The following is a 21,313-nucleotide window of genomic DNA, read 5'->3' on the forward strand; positions in this document are numbered from 1 at the left end:
GAAGAGTGTGACAGAGGATTACCATATTTTTTTGGCCAGCATAATTAAGTCAACAATATACTGGCGTCGTTAATTTAATTCCATTATGCGTTAGATTTCATAAAGGCCCACTTTCCTACATTAACGTTAGGTGCCAAAAATTGGTAATTAATTTATATGAGCGTCAGATTTATTTTAATCTTTGGAGCACGGTAATCTATAAACGTTCCATTCACTGACCAAAAGGAACAAAACAATGATATTTTAAATATATATATATATTAATCCGTGTAATAATTATGGGTAATACTATGTTCTTATTTATTATCTTATTTCTTTCTCATCATATTAAACTATTCGATTTTTGATGATGATATGATGAGGGTAGATAGAAAAGGGTCTAAGGATTAGGAGTCTACTGTACATTTGTTACTGAATCCACTGAATTTCAGAACAAGCTAGTTTTTTAAATCCAGATTGTAACAGTTAGTGTAGTAATTATCACAAATAACTTTTGCTTTTTGTGGCCATTACTGCATCAACTGTTCCAAGTGGCATACCAATGTTTAGAGCTGGTTCCCTTGTTATGAGCATATCTTTAAGAATTATGGTAGATAGCGACATACGAATACCCACAGTTAGTATTATGGTCCCTTACTATAACCATATAAAAGATTCTAATTTATTTTAAAGCTGATGAAGTAGTAACTATTAGTTTCAGACTTACTTCAGTTCTTGTAACACCCGCTAAAAGTTCATTTACTTTTTTGTCAAAATAACTAATCTCTGACCCTTGCCCTCTTACAGTTTTTATATAGTTATTTGAGTATCGATTTACCTAAAATGTTACGTGAGTGTCATGCATGACCTATTACATAAAATGTGTTCAAAAGGTTTTTAGTAATTTCTATTATTTCTAAATAGTTTCCAATATCACCACTACTAAATTTCTGCTTCTCTAAACTAGTTAGTATTAGGCCATAGTTAATATTAGTTACTTATGCTCCCCGAACAAAAAAATCTCACCCAAAACCAGTTGCCAAAAATTAAGTTTTTTCAGTAACAAATGTAGTTATAAAACAATATAAATTTAACGTCTAACCCTTAATATACTTAATAAATAGTTCCTATAAATAGGAAAACAGTCTTACAAAATTTAATATTGAAAATTTGTAAAATGTTTTTGAAATATAAAATGAATATTGTTAAAAATTAGTAGTTGTTAATTTTTTCGTCAAAGTGTGTATCAATCATACAAAATATAGGGGCATTACGATTAGAAGAATGAAATGAAAGTAATGTAAATATATGAAAGGTACCTACTGTTGTAACATAATATGTTTAACACAACAAATTATTAGAAATATAATTAATTAAAAATAAACCTATGAAATAATAAAAATATAAGAATATGCTGCACAAATTATATTGTCAACAAAAATATTCGTGTTCCTAACCGCGTGTTACTAGGGAATCTGGTGGAACCGAATAAAAAAAAAGTCACATGAAATTATAATATATACGACAAAGTATACATGTATACCACGATGAAATCTGGAGAAATTTAATCTGAATCGTAACTGTAGTCCGGTGGAGTGCAGATTATGACTTGTTCCTTGGTGGCCCGGTTGAAAACGAGCCAAAGCCTTGGCTTCTTCTTCACTTCGTTTGTTTTTGGCTTTTGTACTTCTTCTTCGTATTCTTCGTATTCTTCGTCTTCTTCTTCTCTTTCTTTGGCCTATAAAAGAACATAGTATTTAATGTATGTTTGAAATCATTTTTCAAACACGATTTTCTTCAGTCAAGTGTAAGTTGAACTCGCACAAGTAGGGTTCCGTAATACTAAAATTTTAATATATTTTATTTTTATTTTTAGTATTTATTAATATAGCAGCCATAGAAGTAAATGCATTGTGAAAATTTGTAAGATTCAATAGATAAAGCAGAAACGACGAATAATACCGGTTTCTTATACAGCGATCCCATTTATTTTGATTATTTTTTGTTTTAGTATACGTAGTTATAGCGACTACCCTTATACATGCTTTGTAGGAATTTCAAGTGTCTATCTATTACGATTCTTGAATCGTAATTATCTCTTGAGGTAGAGTCCTATGACAGACGGCCAGACGGACAGACAGCCGAGGCTTAGGCTTAGGTAATCAGGGTTCACTTACCCTTCTTTACCCTTTGGGTACGAAACCCTCAAAACAGAAAAATTATTAAAAAGTTATATAAATTATCAATAACCAGCAATTATGTGATCTTTACATGAATAAGTGTGATTTTACTGTAACAGTATCTTGTGCATTGTCATTGTTTAACAATCGTAGCTTTGTGAATAAACAACTCCTCTCACTATACTTTTCAGACATCTATCAAATAGTTCAGGGAAAACGCCTACCTGCATCTTTTCTTCGTGTGCCTTCATAAGTTTCTCAACGAAATTCAGGGCCACCTCCGCAGTTGTGAGAGCTCTGTCCAGGCTGATAGGGTAGTAGGTACCCTTGATTTCATGATGGTATTTAGTCAACTCCTCCTCAGTTACGTCTATGTTAGCGATTTCGACGTAATTAGCGAAAGTGTCGATAGAATATTCATCGAGAATTCGTGCATTTTGAGCGAAGAAATCCGCTATCATTCTTCTGGTGTCATCGTCCACGTACTGATTGTCCTAAAATAGAGAAAATTATTTAAGTAATCCAAGCTAAAGTTCGCTTAATAATTAAATTTAATGTTTTTTCTAATAACGTAATCTTCAGCGTTAAATTAATGTTCGTTTCGACATCCCAAAGGCAAGAAAGGTGAAGGTTTGTTTCATCGATTTATCTATAAAATCTAGCTAGCATTTTGAAGCTATCCAAGGAAATGGAAAAAAAATACTTTTTAATTTTTAAACATTACAAACCTCAGGCATTTCATCATCTCGGAGTGGTTCGTAAGGTGTAATTTCATGCCAATCCTGGAACCCGGGTGGAGCTTCTTCCAGTGGCTCAATTAACTGTTCGTTGTACGCTCCCAACATTTCCTCATTGTCTTGGGATTCCTAAAATAACATTGTATTCATCTACGCGTACATTTAATGCTATAGTTAAGTAAAATAATTGATATCCAACTAATTAAGCTATTAGATACATATTATATTACATTAACCATTTAATTAAAATTAACGATTGACCCAATCAAATTCCTTTATATAATACCTCATAATCATCTCCAAAAACATACTCCATCTGAGGCTGATCAAATAGCAGTTCAGACGCATCGTCAGAATTAGTGGCGAAGTCTTGCGGCACATAGTCGTACGCTGCATCCACGTGTATTTCACCCTAAAACAATATTTAATACGTGTATTGTAAAAAAATGCCTAAGGTGTTAAAATATGTTATTAAATAAGCCATAACACAACAATAGTAATATATTTAGCAATTCATTCATACCTCCGGTGCATCCCCTACATTATCATTACCAACCGGCGTAGCAAATACACCATCCAATCCTTCGTAAGAGACATTAGCCTGAATAGGCATACCATAAGAATCTTTCTTTCGCGGAGCACTTTTGTTAAGTAACTGTAACAATGATAGTGTATGAAGTATTATATTTTGCACTAAATTAACATCAAAATATTTAAATATGTAGTTGTCAAAGTCTCACCTGCTGCTCCTCAGTTATCTTATTTTCTTGGATTGCCTCCAAGGTTGCAATCTTTATCTCCGGGACGTTAACATCTGCTGCTTTCATTTTTTCTATGCTTGCCTAGAATCCAATTAGTATAATAAGAACATATAGGAAGAGGATGGAATACTATAAGAACGTTTATCGGCTCAATTATGAAACAAGTAAACGACATCACTAATTATATCGAATGAAATCGCAGAGTCGCGGTTAACCTAATAGAAGAGCAGCGAAATTACACTGAGCTACGCCAGAGCAAAGACTGCCCTACTGCCCTTGAAATTATGGTGCATAATGTAAATTGATGTGATTAAGCACGAACTATTCATAAAAATGTGCTTAGATCTGATGATGTCCACGACTAACACAATATAGGCGTATAAACTTTTTTATAAAAAAAAGTCTGAGCTCAAACTACCTTATTTCGTGGAGGTTTAACCGGTATCTGGATTTTTTCCTCCAGATTGATAGCATCAGATGTCATATTGTTCTTAACTTCACCAGTCCAGAGAGGGTCAAATTGTTCGAGGATAATTTGGTTTTTCTCAACCAAAGTAACCACAGGCTTAGGATTCTCATCAATAAGCGGATCATTAGAAGAAGCTGTCTCTGGCTCTTCGTTTCTCAAAATGCTTGTCTCCTAAAAAAAATTAAATGTCACAACATGCTGTATACATAGTGCAACATCTTTTGTTTTCTACACTTTATAAGTCCTTACTTAATCACTTATTTATACGAGTAATACTATGAAGATAAGTGATACGCGTTACTGGTTAGTTCAGTCTACCTGTATGTATACTTCAATTGCAAAACGGTTATGAAAAGGACGAACCATATTCGCGGGTATCTCCGGAGCTGGTCTAGTCTTAACCCAGCCAGGATGCTTCTTTTGGTCCCCAGCACTTTTATCGAAGAAAGCCAGAGTCCGCTTCTTCTTACGATTGATGACACCATTCGCTTCGTACTTAGCCCCATCGGATTCTTGGGATGAGTGACTTTTGGCGTTCTAAAGCAATATCGAAATTATTTTTCTACATTTGAATATCGAATTTTAATAAAATGCTGAATTTATGAACGGTTCAGATAGTATGTTTCTAAAATCTTTATAAGTATGGTATAAAAAATTTTAACCGCTAAGAGAATGCATTCCTGGCAGGTCGTATCCGAATAAACTATGTCACTTTGGTTTTCACAAAAATAATCTTTTGTTTGCGCCATATGAGTACCACAGTAGTATGACATAGTGATATTACTTTTAGACTTAAGTTAGTGTCTTACCTCATATCTCTTGGACGTATCATGGGCCGAGCTCGTGCTCGCTTCTTCGTCGCTATTCTTAGCTTTAGTTTTGAAAATTTTTTTCCAGAAAGACATTTTACACTTAGGGGTACGCGTACACGTGTCAGATTCCTGTGAACAATTCGTTAATTACTTTCTTTGTCTAAATAGACCTGCCACAATGACACCTAAAATTCCTTAACTATTGTTTATTTGCTAATTACCTAAAAATGTTTATATCCTTAGAAAATCCAAGTCATTTCAAGAAAATTATATTTTCAAAAATACATATTTGAAGCTTATAGATAAATATATCCACGGAAAAAATACAAAGAATATTTATTTCCATTTGTGTCTTCATACAAACAAAAATAAATAAAATTTGTACCTACTTACAGGACGCAGGTGCGTGCTAATTTATGATTATTTTAATATATAAGCGCCGTGTGCAAATGGTCATTGGTTTACAATAGTTAAGAATAGGTGGGCGCAATCGAGAGGATGGGTACTCGGTAGGATCTAAAAAAATGCATGACCGCTGGCACCTAACCTTATACCCAGTTATGTTCTTTGGAAGTCATATCAAGCGACTGATCCTGGTTGTTATCGCTGGGTAGTCGTGAAACATAGTTCGAGGCCGAAAAGTCTAAAAACATAAATTAGGTTTGGCCTCTGACCATTCACTAAGCACCACCGTCACCTATTATTGCCTAAGACCAGTAGTGGCAGTGAAACCGAATCACACATCTCTAGCCGACCTTATCTTATCTGGGTTCGGTTACGTATGTCCACGGCCGGCCGTAGCCAATTAACATCAGGTGAACAAGCTATTTTCCTATTTCTAAATTTAAAAAAAATTAAAGACCGTTGCCTAGAAGTAGGGCATAAAAAGGATAGTCACGATACAATTAATTTCGTTAAGCATGCGCGCTGCAGTTTGGCCTCCGGAAGCTATATTGATTCAGGCAACTAGTAGTACAGCCACCCACACCCCATCTCCCACCCCTAAAAGTAGGTCAAAGGATTTCAACACCTAGAATTGCGTAGACTCGAAACATCGATAATTAAGTACATCATGATATTACTTTAACATTACTGCCTAAATACATTACAGAGCGTTCCAGATGCGTGCCGTAGCAGGCAAAAAAGCATTCTCCTATGCAATGTGTATTAACATATTTAAATCCGCCGTAACGTGACTGCGTAACGACCTGTGGGTCGTTCCTATAACATTATTCTACAGAACTAGAGAATGACTATGAAAACAATATATTATAAGCTGCCCAGCTTTTTGGGTGCAACGCAAACAATATGCCCAACAAAGTATGTACATAAAAGTACCCCTGAAAAACATTACCCTCTGTTACCTGTTACCCCACAATGTATTATATTTATACAATTGAACGCAGTTCACTTCATGATAAGTGGTAATTGCCGCGAACACCTGTTATTTTTTTTAACTATAAGACAGATGTTCTACCTAAAATCAATCACAGACGCGTTGACATTCGTGAGGACTAAGATGATTTGTTCATAAGTAAGCCGGCATTTCTAGAGAACCTTACTACCGAAACACAAGATTTTATACAAGTATAAATAGCCGTGGAACCTGTTGAATGTTATATTCCGCGCCAAACTGCTACTCCGCTCTGAAGTTGTTGCCAGCAAGTTTTTTTTTATAATATAGGAGTAACAGACGAGCATGCAATCCACCTGATGGTAAATAACTACTGCTGCCCATGGACATCTGTAATCAACCCCAGATAGGATTAGATATTCCTACCTGAGGTCGGCCACAGATGCGCCGCTACCCCTGAGGAGTAAGCTAAAACGCCTCAAAAAAGTATGTTTCCCTTACCACACCCTTAAAACCAGAACACAGCAGCGTTTAAGACTGCTGTTATGAGGCAGAAGTAGGTGTGGCGGTGGTGCCGCCGGAGTCGAACCACAAAGGGTTCTAGCTTCTACCTTCAAACGGTGTAGTCATACAATTTGCTGTGGCGACGCGGTTCATTTCTATATTCAGAGCGGACTAGCAGTTTTACGCGGACTGATTCTACATTTTATCAGTTCTGAACAAAGACCTTACCTCGTCACTATCAGCGGATCCCAGAACACCCGGGTGGGACGCACTCCCAGACAGGGTAGCGTAATTGCGGTCCTCTTTCATTTTCTTCTTTTTCTGGAACAATATTGGTATCGTTATTTCAAAAATATAAATTTATGTTCTTTGAACAGCCTAAAGCTGACCACTCCCGACTGACTGAAGTTTTAGTTTCGGCTTTGGATCTCTTAAATCGTACTTAATGAGCACTTAATATTTTACTGACATATTTACTGTAAAAATAATTACTAAAAAAAGCCGACAATAAATGAGGGTCGCCATGCAACAAACTGCTGTTATTCGGCATTTTTTCACTTCAAATTTTCACCAAGCTTTAACTTCTATGGCTGCTATGATAACAAACTTTGTTATGTTAAAAATAAAAAAAAATCGTGGTACAGAACCCAATGAGGGTTCGTGTAATAAAAATCTTACAAAAATATTTTTATGCAACCCTATGGAATCAAAAATTATAAAATTATAGATCTCTATTATGAAGAATCAACAGTGTGTGTTCTCGAGTGTGTGTATACAATGCCTTAATTTCAAGGAAATTTGTAAATTTTATAAGTTTTTAATTCGGTGGTATCCTTTCGTTTTTGATTTCTGCTAAAAAACCAGTTTCGGTAGATCACTACCGGCGACGCCCTAATGCTATTCAATGTAATTCATTATTATAGTCGTCACAATTTAATAAGCCCATTTTGACACATGCCATTCTAATGTCATTAAAGTTGTAAACTAAATTTTTAGTAGGCAGTTTCGTAAACGGCTAGAGCTTGCGACTTCAAAGCACTCGGAAGAAACCATAATCGATTAACTTTAAAATAATCGAAACTTAGAATTACCAATAATTAATTATTTAACCCTTTTTCATTATATCAACAATAACAATAATAACAAAACTTTGTTTCTTAGTGATTGATAAAACGAAAAAAATACAGTTTACGAGCGATGCCTTATGTAATATTTAAAACATGGTTAATTTCTTAAATTACACTAGAATATTTTTCTTTTCTCCTTTTTATTAAATATTTAGATGATTTAGAAAAATATTAAATAAATATTCTGTTTAGAAAATATTAAGTAATCTATACAATACGATGTGGGGTTGTAATCGATTTGTCGTAAAAATCGGTTTCTTTGGTTACCTGAAGGTGGAACCCTTTGTGGTTCGACTCCGGCGGCACCACCGTCACACCTATTTCTACCTAACAACAGCAGTGTTAGGCGCTGCTGTGTTCCGGTTTGAAGGGTGTGGTAAGGGAGACAGACTTTTCCGAGGCGTTCCAGCTTAGTCCTCAGGGGTAGCGGCGCATCTGTGGCCGACCTCAGCTGGGAATATCTAATCCTATCTGGGGTTGATTACAGATGTACATGGGCGGCAGTAGCCACTTACCATCAAGTGGACTGTATGCTTGTCTGCTACTCCCAAATTTATAAAATAAAAATTTATTTGTATATCACATGCTTAATGCCTAGCGATTAACTGAAAATTCCGCGAATATTATTCGAGACTATTCTTCATTAATTCTAGAGTTAGCACCGTAACTGTGACCAATCTCAGGTATGACTAAAATTTTCTGGAGTTGATTACACATGATGGGTAGCAGTAGCTATTTATCATCAGGTGGATTACATGCTCGTTTGCTATTTTTAATTTTAAAAATATAACATTGTATGCTACTGGAAAAAATTAAGGGATCAAAAAAAAATTCCAAATTTTTCGGTAGTTTTCAACAGGCCGTAACTTTGAGAGAAATGGTCGTACAGGAAATAAAAAAAAGGAAATTGTAGCTCCAAGTGTCTAGTTTTTGGATTACAACTTCAAAATTTTGTAGCCTCCGCGGTTTCTGAGTAATCGTAGAAAAACCAGCAACAAAAAAATTCTCAAATTTTTTTTAGTTTTTTTTTTTGGTCTACGGGCGTGGTAAATTTTTTTTAGCTTAACCACCATAAGGATCGGATACTTTGTTCATGTAGCTTTAATTTATTTTTTTAAACACCCTGATACGTCCACTCCTCGCTGAGATAGCGGTCTTCAAATGGAAAAGGATCTTTTTGTCTTTGATTATCGATATCTCAGCAACCAATGATCGTACAGAAAGTTAAAGATGGGTTTCAAGAACTTGAATAAATTCCCCTTAACGACTGTCCATTGTTTTTTCGAAAAAGAAAAAAACAATTACTAAGAAAACAATTACCGCCGGCATTAGCGTTATCCAAAGCGTACCACGTGGAGGTCGCGCGGTCGGATTTACGCTTCTGTGTGTGTGTGTGTGTGTGTATGTGTGTGTGTGTGTGTGCGTGTGTGTGTTGTGTAAGGTATTTCAGGAGAATTGAGACCCGGTGGCTCGTCAGTTCCACCGTATTTAATGACTCCAAACTCATTCTCTGAAGGTTTTTGTTGGTTCAATACCGGGTATTACCACCCCTGTTTTCAATAACGGCTCTCAAACGTTCAGCCATGTTTATGCAGACGGTAATTTGAGGCTGCAGAATGGTATTCCAAATGTGATGAAGCGCGCGCTCCAAAGCAGCTAAGTTCTGCAAATTTGGATACTCTCTGCGCAACCGACGGCCCATTATGTCCCAAACGTGCTCTATGGGGTTGAGATCTGGACTCATTGTTGGGTGTCGCAACAATGTGATGTTATGCCGCTCAAAGAAGCGCCGGGTAATGTCGGCTGTGTGTGGACGTGCGTTATCTTGCATCAATATGAACGACCTCAGATGTTGTCGTCTGCGCAGAACAATGGGCCTTAAAATTTGGTCGATGTAACGTCTAGCTGTCAAATTTTCGCGTACAATTACCAAAGGTGTTCTCCAATTTCGTGAAACGCCGCCCCACATCATAACAGATCCACCGCCGTAGGCAACGACTGGACGGACAAAGTTCTGGCGAAAACGTTCTCCACGACGGCGCCAAACGAGAGGACGTCGGTCGTTGCCATACAGATTAAAACGAGACTCATCAGTGAATAAAACATTTGTCCATTGCCTCAAGTTCCAATTTCGATGATCGTTAGCATACGCTAAACGAGCTCGACGATGTCTTGCTGTCAACAGGGGTACACGATTAGGATGTCGTGCGTGTAACCCAGTTTCACGAAGACGGTTGATGACTGTTCGAGAGCAAATGTTTCGCACTTGATGCCGTCGTCGCTGTTGCTGTTGTTGTTGCTGTTGTCTGCGATTGGGGAAGTTTCGAGCAACAATATTCGCATTGACGAAAGGTTGTCGTCGAACTTCTCTAACAATTGCTCGATCATCGCGGGCATTAGTGACTCGATGGCGACCTTGTCCGGGGCGACGATGATATTGATTCGTCTCTTGGTATCTGGTATAAACTCGAGATACGACAGATTGACTTACACCCATCCGGATAGCAACTGCATGTTGAGTGTAACCTTCGTCGATAAGAGTCACTAACCGAGCGACTTCCACCTCCGATAAATGTCGTCTAACCATGATTAAAAATCAAAAACGTCAGAAATTTTCAATTTTGATCAAAAAATTAAAAAAAAAATTTTTTAGCGCAGAGGGATTAGTTTTGAAAAAAACTGTTGAATGAAGCGATTTGCTAAGGATTCACAAAAAGAAAAGAAAAAAAAACTCCGAAAAAACAATGGACAGTCGTTAAGGGGAATTTATTCAAGTTCTTGAAACCCATCTTTAACTTTCTGTACGATCATTGGTTGCTGAGATATCGATAATCAAAGACAAAAAGATCCTTTTCCATTTGAAGACCGATATCTCAGCGAGGAGTGGACGTATCAGGGTGTTTAAAAAAATAAATTAAAGCTACATGAACAAAGTATCCGATCCTTATGGTGGTTAAGCTAAAAAAAATTTTTCCACGCCCGTAGACCAAAAAAAAAACTAAAAAAATTTTGAGAATTTTTTTGTTGCTGGTTTTTCTACGATTACTCAGAAACCGCGGAGGCTACAAAATTTTGAAGTTGTAATCCAAAAACTAGACACTTGGAGCTACAATTTCCTTTTTTTTTATTTCCTGTACGACCATTTCTCTCAAAGTTACGGCCTGTTGAAAACTACCGAAAAATTTGGAATTTTTTTTTGATCCCTTAATTTTTTCCAGTATGTATATTTTCAACCATCAATCAATTCATTAATTTCGTCATCAATATCCATCCATTACAGTTTTTTAACCGACTTCAAGAAAGGAGGAGGTTTCTCAATACGACCATATATATGTTTTTTTTTTATTATTTCCATTTTGTGAACACAAATATACAACAAAATTTTATATAAAACTACTTGACATTTCAACTAAGTCGGAACATCTTAAACCCTCGGCGACATTGCCAGGTTATTTGCGAAGGCGGCCAGCCTATAAGCGAAATAAATTTAAATTAACTGACGCTGATTTCCCTGGAGAACATTAAAATTAGCTATTTATGGGAAAACGTTTGACGGTATAAACTGAATAGTAAATTCCGAGATTATTCAAGTGTTTTCGGGGCGTTTACGAAAAGTGATGAGTGTCTTTCAAGATAGAAAGAAAATACCATAAAGTTGAGTAGTAAATATAGTTTTGTAGAAAATGTTATTTAGGTATACGACCCCTTACGATAAGTTGCGTTATGTTACATAAGTTAAGTGTCGTGTCGTTTCATTTTGTAATATTTTCGAAAGCCATAAGATATTAGGCCAAATGATTCAAAAATTGATACGAATTTGATTTTATGTGACCCAAAGAAAAAGTCTTTGTCCGATTTCTTTATTTTATTAAATATACCATGAAGCATATCTGTTTAATGGAAAATAACCCCACGCAGCACCGTGTGAGTGCGCGCTTGTGCAAAGATTTTTGCATTTCTAGCTCTATAATAATATTATGTTTCCTGTGATTTCTTTGTTTGTATCAGCAAACTAGTGTGAAGATGACTTGATGATAAGATCAGTACATATCTGTAATCCACCACACAGAAGATAGAAGTTAGGAATCTCTATAATCAATCCCAGATAAGACCAAATAGTCACTGAGATAAGTCTGAGGTCAATTGTATCCAGGTCGGCTACCCCTGAGGATGTTGGAACTCCTCATAATTATAAGCATCTCTGCATAAAACTACATGATAGAAATAAGTACGTCGGTGGTACCTTCGCATCAAACAAAAAGTTTCATTAAACGATAAAAGTGGTGGTATTAAGAAAGAGTATTAGTACGGCACAGAATCCGTATAACTGTTCTGATTTAAAGGGCGTGGCAAGGCGCCCGCGACACCCACCCACCTTTGCCCTATCAGTTCTATTTATCTAGATAAAATCGATGAATGCACATGCGCATATCCGCTTAGTACCTAGAACTGTAAATGTCGTAGTTCAAAACAGCTCCAAAATATTCTGTCGCTATCTCTCTCGCTCGTGACCTTTGGCCTATAAAACCGATGACGTCCGTGATATGGTAGGGGTACATATCCCTGCTGTTCTACGAGTAACTTAGTGCTCAGGAGTAACATCTGATACCAACCTAAGATAGGAATATAATCTATCTGGGATTGAATACAGTTTATGATCTACATGCAGAAGTAGAGTTCTTCAAAAGAACATTTTGTCTACAATGACACTCAAAAAAAGAAATTACGACCCTTGTCCCTGTCTTCATCCACTTGTAAGAAAAAAGAATTGTTTTTCTTACAAGTGGATGAAGACTTTTTGGTTATTTTTTAAGATTGGAGCCGATCACAAATATGTTGTCACTCCTAAGGTCTAAGATGTCGCCTCATATGGTCCGATATGTAAAACAACCACACCTTTCACAAATAGGTGTGGTGATATTATCTCTTCGGTTTAACCCTATTAAGTTTTTAAGCTCTACAACCCAACGCCTATGTGGATTCGTGGAGAGATACGAGTATCTAACTAGGTTGGCCAACCGGTGTCGGATATCAAGACACCCACTACGCCTCCGACAAGGTTTAGTATAACAACTGCTACCCAGTGGTGACTAAGACCAACTTCTGTTGGTAACGTGCCGTCCAAGTCACGGAAGTGCACGAAATTTAGCCTCTAGGGGCCCCCATCCATATAATGATAACGTTTTCTGTTGCTTTAGTTTTAGATAGGTCACTAAAAAAGACGTGGAAAGCTCCTTGATTTATTTGTTAATTTTAGAATTTTGCTTCAGTCTGAACTGAGATAAAGAGATCGATAACAGGAGCAGACTTTGTCAGATGTTAACAGGTATACGTCCCGCACATAGTTATGTAATTAACCAAGTGGGAGTGGAACTGATGGTTTCGTAACACGTTTTCGTTTATTTTTGTATTGGTTATCTAAGCAGCCATAATGTACATTCAGATTTTCAAATTCAATTTTTTCAGATTCAAAATTTGAACTGTTAAATCGTACCGAAAAGAGAACTTTATGTAACTTCATCGTAATTAATATTTTGTAATTTCATTATAATTGAAGTAGAAGATGTGATATTTTGTGAGAACAAAAGGTAAGTAGTTTTATTTCAAGAAATATGTGTAAGTATCAATTAATAATATACCCATATATTATAGGTTTTATTGAACAGAAAGTCTAATAAGACTTGAATTTTACTTGAATACATTCTCAACACAAAGTAGCAAAATTTTTTACAGCCCACCTAATTATCACTTAATTATCACTAACATTATCACTCGTCTTTGACTCTGTAATCAACTCCAAATAATTTAAGCCTTCCTAAATTCGACCATACAATGTTGCTACCTCCAACTAGTGTTTGTGTGCGTAAGTGCCAATCTGGTATCCCTTGCTAATGTTTTTTAACAGAAATAGATAAAGTGGAGGTGGTGGAAGTATCGACCAGGTTAAAATTGTTCACGAGTACCAGTGTCGAACACATTTCTAGAACATTCGAGGCGGGCAATCGAACGCGGCCGTCACCCTGTCAATACTATATCATTTAAATACATAAAATCAATAATGCATTGCGCATGTGTCCTTTTGAATGAATATTCAAAAAGTTTCAATAACAACTTTATTTTTCTGACAATCTGTTTTATGACAATTTTTTCTCTAAACGATATTCTTATTTCTTTTAATATAGTTCTCTGCAAGATTGCTACTCAGCGGCAATCTCATCTACTTTTAATTATAACCTACTATTAATATCCAGGAAGTGGTTTTATAATTTTAATTTCCACTTTGTATGTGTTTTAGTAAAGGATGTAGGATATGTTGTTTTTGTAAAGGTATTATAAAAATTGCTTTAGTTTGGTAGTGTAGAATTTAGTTTGGTTTCTAAAAATATTTAACTGGTCACTTTAAATATGTAACATATGTATAAAGAGCATAATATTCTTCTTGCAACTAGTAAAATGTAATTGTTTATTTAATAATAAATCGTTAATTTTATATCTGTGAGTGTGGGGATAAAATTGTCGATAACAAATAAAACAAACATTTTTTTATACATTTATTGATAGAATATGCAATCTCTGAGTAAGCCGGACATAAAATAAATCTTATAAGAATAGGACGAAATCTGTTGCATTTTTGTAATAGAAGTCGCTTATGGCCACCTGATGTTAAATGGCACATAGACATCAGTATCCAACTTCAAATAGAATTTCTCCTACATGAAGCCGATAACAAATGCTTGCTAACCCCGAGGACTAAGTTGGAACGCCTCATCGAATTCTGAAAATACTATGTATAATTTAATAAAATTTTACCCACATCATAACATGTCTATACATATACATCATAGTTTCTCTGTAATATTTGGTTTTAAATAAATTTAAAGGTTACAAGAAAATATTTGATAGGATAAGACAACATTTATAGCGTGGATAGTGCTTCGAAATTGTGTTTAGCCAATGTGTCGGCCCTTGCAGGTGCAGCTTGTAGCACGCTTGGCGACGCATTGCGCGCAGAAGCCATCCCTGTTAGGGTTGACCTCGTTCATCTCCAGCTCCACGATGTACTCCTCCAGCAGCTGAGCGAGCGCACGCCTCTTGAAGCGCAAGGCCTCGAAGATCACGTCGCTGATCACTTCCTTCTTCACCTCCAGGTTCCCGATCAGTTGGTCCAGAGCTTGGAAGAGCATGCTGTGGTCCCTCCCCGGGCGGCGCACTCCGCGGTAAGCCTCCATTCTCACAGCGGTGTTGTGCCGCTTTACTTCGATCATGTATTGAGCCGCAGCCCTCCTTGCCTCCGCGCGGGAGATCTTCTTCTGCTTCATTTTACCCCCGCTCGGCTGGTTTTCTTGTTCAGCTTGCATTTCCTGCAGGATGTTCAGAATACGTCAGTTTTGATAATTACACCCAGCGTTTGTTATAGTATAAGTTTCTCGATTTCGCACAAAGTTACACGACTTAGTACAAGACGTTGTTAGACCAAAAGTATTGAACAGAGCAGAAAGTTTTTACAAAGAGAATTCGAGTTTCACAGCAAAGATTGATGCATTTACCCAAATAATTTAGGTAAAGAAAAAAGTTAATTTTGAAATTTTTGTTATTAATAGTTATTTAAAACCATTTATTTTATTGTATATCATTTCAAAAGAGTGTGCGCGCGCGGCGCCGCCCCTGTACGAGTAATGCTATGATAACATTGACCTCAGCGCAATGAGATGATTATGTAATAAATGATAAAAATTAAAATTGATAAAAAGTAAGTTTTTTTTGTTTATTTGCCAATTCTGTTTATACATGTTTATCGACTAAGTTGATCTTCGTTGACAATTTCAGGTCAAACAACTGTCTCTTACTTCATCGTGTATTATTTCTATCTCGAAATCCTTATACTTTGCATTTTTGCCGACGTCTCCAAATCGGCGACAATTACTTGCACTTCATCCGGTAATTAACTTTTATTACCGCTTTTCATTTTTTTATCCTTTTATTTTTGTGTTTTAAATTGCAAGCATGAAGGAATATTTATATTATTTTATTACAGCTTAATTCGATTAAGCGTTACTGGCTTTAATAGGCTTTGTTAATGTCGCATTCGTACCGTAGTCAACCAATAACTTCATTCTTCCTTATGCTAAGATCACTCTTGAATCATCTGATAAAAGATAGACCTCAAAAATATCAATACTTCAGCAATGTATGTTAGCTTCCGCTGTCTATAAAGTAAAATTGAATTCCCCGCAGATCAATACAGGGTGCATCCATGGTGAGGAGCGTAGGAGGGCTGGAGGGAGGCGGCCGGCCGCCCCGGCTATGCTATATATAGCTCCAGCAGCCCGCACAATATTGGGCGGGGTGCTGGAGCTATGAACGCTATAAACAAAGTTTAAAAATCAAACTAGTATATCTTTTTATTTTCAAAATTATATTCATTTCTTGTCTTCTTCTTGCAATGTTCTGACTCAATCTTTTCTCAGTCTTTTGTTTTCATATTTTGTGGTTGTATATTTCCACGCCCTCCAATAACATCTTCCGCAACTCTTCTATATCCATTTCAATTATTTTTGTAAACAATTATCATTTTGAGGTAAGAACATGAAACTTATTAAGAGCTTCTGTTATCTCGGGTATACATTTCCAATGTTAAGTAATCATCAAAAGCTCCACAGAAACCATCCAAGTGCCCAACATAATTATCTTTATGAAAAGTATTTTATACAAAGACCAACGCAGCAATAAATCAAATTGATAAGGTTTGATTGCGAAGTCTTACAATCAGATCTTAATTTCATTTCGAGCCACATCTCTTTGTGTTATGCCGAAAATAAAATTTAATTTTTCCGAACAGCTTCACCCTAGCATTAAATTGCGTCATGCGGCCGCCATCTTGTTTATCGCAAAGGCGCTTTCAAAATGGCGAACTACCTTGCTGGGACCTATATGTGAAGCACATTTTAATGTTTTTAATGACCATTTTAAAATCGATTTAGGCCGTGCCATAAGATTATAGAGTCTATGGCGATAAAACGCGACGCGCGACGCTTATTTTTATAAAAAAACGGACATTAAAAATTAAACTTGCTAGGTGTACTAAAAGCAAAGCATTAATAGTTTTAAAACTAATTTTAATTCAAAATCTTTAAGACACATTTTCGGAAGGTACAAAAAAATAACAAAATTCATAAAAAAAAGATGACAATGAATGATACCTATTTTAACAAATAATGAATTTACCTTTTAAGCATTGCGTGCTGCGCTGTAATGTTATTTTAATGCGACATTAGATAGTTCAAAATTCGCAATTTCGCAAAATTTATCATCGCTACTCAGTATGAGGTGTAACAACGCGCGCACAATCGTACTAGTGAAACTTAAAAACACTAATCTACCTATAGGTGTAGCTACAAGAAAAAATTAAAACTATCTAAACACATTAATCAAAAAATAAATAGAAAAAGTAAAATATTTAAAAATTATACATACCTCGCGCTTAGCGACAATGTTGTAGCAGAAATTTAAAAGTGGATTGGGCATTTTGAGACACTCGAAAACGCGATCGCGCAGCAAATTAGCTCTTAAGACTTGAAGATATTTAACACTTCACTGGAGGAGAGAACTAGACGTCCGTCACGCGCGGCGGTGCAACAGACTTATTGAAAACCTGCAGGCGTCATCGCCACGGTCAATGGATGCACATGCGCACCGGGGCTCAGGTACCTAGCTCAGTTCGCCCAGGTCGCAACAGGTCCCCCTCCACCCCTCGTGTAAGCTCTAGACACCCGCGATTTAATGCCTCACTATCGCGTACAATAATGTTTTTCAGATTTCGCCCGGTGATCTTAATAAATCAGCTAACGCGACCAAATGACACCTTTCGGATTCAGTACCGATGTGGTCAAAGGTATTTGTATGACTAAATAGAATGATGAGTCGTCAAGGGATACGGTTGTCGAAGCCTACAGATTTGTACCAATAATAAAGAGAACCCTCGCCCACTCCCCAGACGGTATTGATTTAGTAGTCTATCAAATTTAGATGTTGGCGTGTAGATACTTCATCGAGAAAAACATGTCTAATTAAGATTGCTAATGGACTCACCTACATAAATGATAAGGTTGAGTTTGCAAGACTTAACTGAACTATTTTTCTCGAAGTTTCTGGTGGTAAAGCTATTGTATAAAGTTAGTGCGAGTTTTTAAATTTAAAAGTTACGTAGCCGAAGCCTCGCTACGATATTCGTAGCTTGTAGCACTTGTGTTAGGCTGTAGCGCGCTAGGAAAATGTAATTTATTGTCATTTACTGAACTTTGTTGACCGCAGTCTACTTAAGCCGGTTCCATTTTATATAATTATCTGCAACCTAATACGCTTCTCCACTGTGGTTTTCAGGAAATTACAAGTAATTGCCCAAAAATCACCCGTGTCAGATTAAACCGACCATAAGGTCTACGAAATGTTTTAACGAATGCTATTAAACGCACCATACAATTGTGTCACTAATGGTCACTCATTCAACTGGTGACCGCGTCCAATGTTGCTTTACATTGTGAAACAATATTTTTAATTAAACACTCGGCTTGTGCGTTATGTACGAGTGAGACGCTTAAAACGTATGTTAAATTACAATACAATATATTCTATAAATAAGAAAGGTGGTAGAACATGAAAGTTGATAGTAGTATGGTTCAACCAGGGAAGTATACCGCCACCACACCTATTTCTGCCAGTATCCATACCCCAATTAGAAATTTACTTCTTTTCTTTCAAAGGGAATATTTCCTATGACCCATAACCATCTGGTCAGAATCTGATGATAGAATCCTAGAGATATTGTGGTAACTTTATAAATGTAATATGTCAAAGCGATATAGGTATTTTTAATAAGATTTTTAAGAAAATACTTTTTTATGAAAAAATTCACCCTCAAATCCTTCACCCTCATGATGCAGAGGTGCCTCCAGTTTTAAATATATCAGTAAGTCATTTGATGCTTACGTGTATATAATAATGAAATGAAATGAATCCTAATTTGCTTTCATGTATCCCACGGAAACTACTCTTTTCGGATTAAAAGGTACCCTTTGTTATTTTCTGAAGTCTCCATCCACCTCATGGCTCCATCATCAGATCAGTTCCAATATAACAAATTATTGTATTCTCATTCAAACTTCGTACAAGTATTGGTATGAAATTTCACTTCGATACGACGATTAAAAGTAAGTAAAATTTACTTAAAAAATTGTATTACTTTGTTTGCTAGTTAATTACTTAGTTGGTTTAGTACAAATGAGGAATGATATTATAAAGTGTATAGTGCTAGTCAATAATGTAATTTTGTAATTTCTAACACATTGTTAGTCGGCATTGAGCGTAATTTAAATAAAAAGTCGATCATTACGTTTTATTTGCTTTCGGTCCCTTACGTGCAAAAACAGCCTTATTTCTTTTTCGTCAATTCTAAATAGTAAGTGTGGTACCTTATTGAAATCTCTATTAACTCGACATATGTACTTTTAATAAATGTGCACTTATACTTCAGTAATTTTTTTTTCACAGCGAATAGTCAAAGTTGGGGAAAAAATATTAGAAAGTTTGAAATCCAAAATTAGCACTATTTTTTCATGGTTTTCATTTACGACTATATGATAGACAAACCATCTGATAGTATAGAAAAAATAAATACTGCATCATCAAATTTGTACACCCAGTTAACAAGGAGGCGACGTGGGTTGAATAAAAAAAATGATAGTTCAAAAACGGTGTCACTTTTAGTAAGGTAACTTAAGGTTTTTTCTGAGAGGTGAGCCCCTAACCTAGGTATTTTTTATATATAGTATAGGTGTAGCAGATGATCATACAGTCCACCTGATGGTAAGTTCCTACATCCGCTCAGGGACATCTGTAGTATGTCTCCCTTACCACATCCTTCAAACCATAACACAGCAGCACTTAACATTGCTGTAATTAGGTAGAGACGGTGTGGGGGGTGGTGCCGCCGGAGTCAAACAACAAAAGGTTCAACCTTTAATCCCTTCTCCCCAAGTTTGTCATGGTACTAACGAGACACCCCATATAAGTATATATTATTTGCAAATATTCAAAAGAAAATATTTATCCAAGTATGTGCATGAGGATAATTAATATTAATATATTTTTTTGCTTAAAAACTAATTATGCTTAAACTTCGAATTCGTTCTATCAAATTTAAAATATATTATGATTTTAAAAATGATTTAGAATTTAGAGTCGTCTACAGAGACAATTTTATCCGCCGATGACGAATAATATTGAGTTGTTCAGTTAGATTAGAGAAAAAGATTTTAAAAATCCAGCGTTGCATATTTTTATCAAAATCGGTTTATGCTTTCGAATGTCGTGAAGAATATTTAAAAAAATCTACGTTTATATAAAAATAAAAAAAAACATTGTCCCATGGAAGTGCTCCCGAAATACCATTACCATTACTTAGTGTTATTAATTAAATTCACGCACTTTAATTTATTAATAGATCGCTAATTATATTGACCTTTGACGATGTGGCGGGCACCACTTAGTGATCGGAACAATAACAATATCTATAGTATCTATTATTAGTTGACGTTGGCGAATTATTCATTAGCATCACGAAAATCAGAACGTACATAAATATTCAAACACCGTGGCGCCAAGCGGGCAGCTGTATCGATTTGCCCGGTATTTCCTAGGACGCACGGCAGCTTTGTGGTTACATTAAAACTATACGTATAGGATGCAGCATCACGTTACATATGCGGGAGGTAACACACGAGCGACTGCTGACGGCCGGTGACTATCGCTAGTAATGTAATGTCGGGCACCGACAGTACACGGCAGTCGACGACTGTCGCCAGCGACAGATCGCGACCGTCAGGGACGGTGATCTGCTGTCGCCAACACGCCACGTTAAAAACGACCGTCGTTTTGCGAATGCGTTTTATCGTCGATCGCTGACGATTGGGCCTACAGCTCAAATATTAGTCCTAACTCAGACACGTATTTTTTATATTAGTAATAATAGGGCATGTAATCCACCTGGTGGTAAGTTACAACTGCCGACAGCAATCGTAGACATCTATTATGAATATATTATAATACTAGCAGAACCCGCGGCTTCGCCCGCGTAAAAAAATATGATATGACATACAAATTTGTAAATCGTAAATTTGTACCTTTAACAATTTTAACGATAAAGTAGCATTAATATTTAATTAATAAAAGCTTTCTTTTCGTTATTGTGTACCTAAATTGGTCAAGCTTTCTTCAGAAACATACACTAAAACTCTAATTAGTGGACTGTAATGAAACTTTCTTTAAAATATAAGTATCATGTAGGATACAATAATTATTATTTACACTATTCCATAGGAACCGTTCAAGTTAT

The 21,313-nt window shown here is 36.1% G+C and overlaps 1 protein-coding gene across 2 annotated transcripts; it reads right to left on the reverse strand.

The window, feature by feature from the left end:
- Positions 1-269: 269 nt before the first annotated feature.
- On the reverse strand, positions 270-17,899 carry LOC140743320 (uncharacterized). 2 transcript variants are annotated; one of them, XM_073074485.1, is made up of 11 exons: positions 17,398-17,899; positions 7,025-7,117; positions 4,936-5,067; positions 4,490-4,663; positions 4,076-4,297; positions 3,637-3,738; positions 3,420-3,551; positions 3,183-3,308; positions 2,888-3,025; positions 2,384-2,653; positions 270-1,717 (listed from the first exon to the last, which is right to left on the reverse strand). In XM_073074485.1, the coding sequence occupies exons 1-11, from the start codon at positions 17,446-17,448 to the stop codon at positions 1,544-1,546; spliced, it is 1,614 nt and encodes a 537-aa protein (XP_072930586.1). In that variant the 5' UTR covers positions 17,449-17,899; the 3' UTR covers positions 270-1,543. The 2 variants fall into 2 exon arrangements, with proteins under 2 accessions (XP_072930586.1, XP_072930587.1); XM_073074486.1 differs by lacking the exons at positions 4,076-4,297; positions 4,490-4,663.
- Positions 17,900-21,313: the final 3,414 nt, after the last annotated feature.

The sequence above is a fragment of the Epargyreus clarus genome, unplaced genomic scaffold (assembly GCF_041222505.1).
Source record: "Epargyreus clarus isolate Ecla_fem2 unplaced genomic scaffold, WU_Ecla_fem_2.2 ptg000007l, whole genome shotgun sequence".
In the NCBI taxonomy this organism is placed as follows: domain Eukaryota; kingdom Metazoa; phylum Arthropoda; class Insecta; order Lepidoptera; family Hesperiidae; genus Epargyreus; species Epargyreus clarus.

What these genes read in the sequence shown, in the direction of transcription:
- LOC140743320 (XM_073074485.1), bottom strand. Translation starts at nt 17,448, where the DNA reads ATGCCCAATCCACTTTTAAATTTCTGCTACAACATTGTCGCTAAGCGC. An exon ending in ATGTAGGGGATGCACCGGAG is followed by an intron (nt 3,309 to 3,419) that starts GTATGAATGAAT and finishes ATATTGTTTTAG; the next exon opens with GGTGAAATACACGTGGATGC. An exon ending in TTTTTGGAGATGATTATGAG is followed by an intron (nt 3,026 to 3,182) that starts GTATTATATAAA and finishes ATGTTATTTTAG; the next exon opens with GAATCCCAAGACAATGAGGA.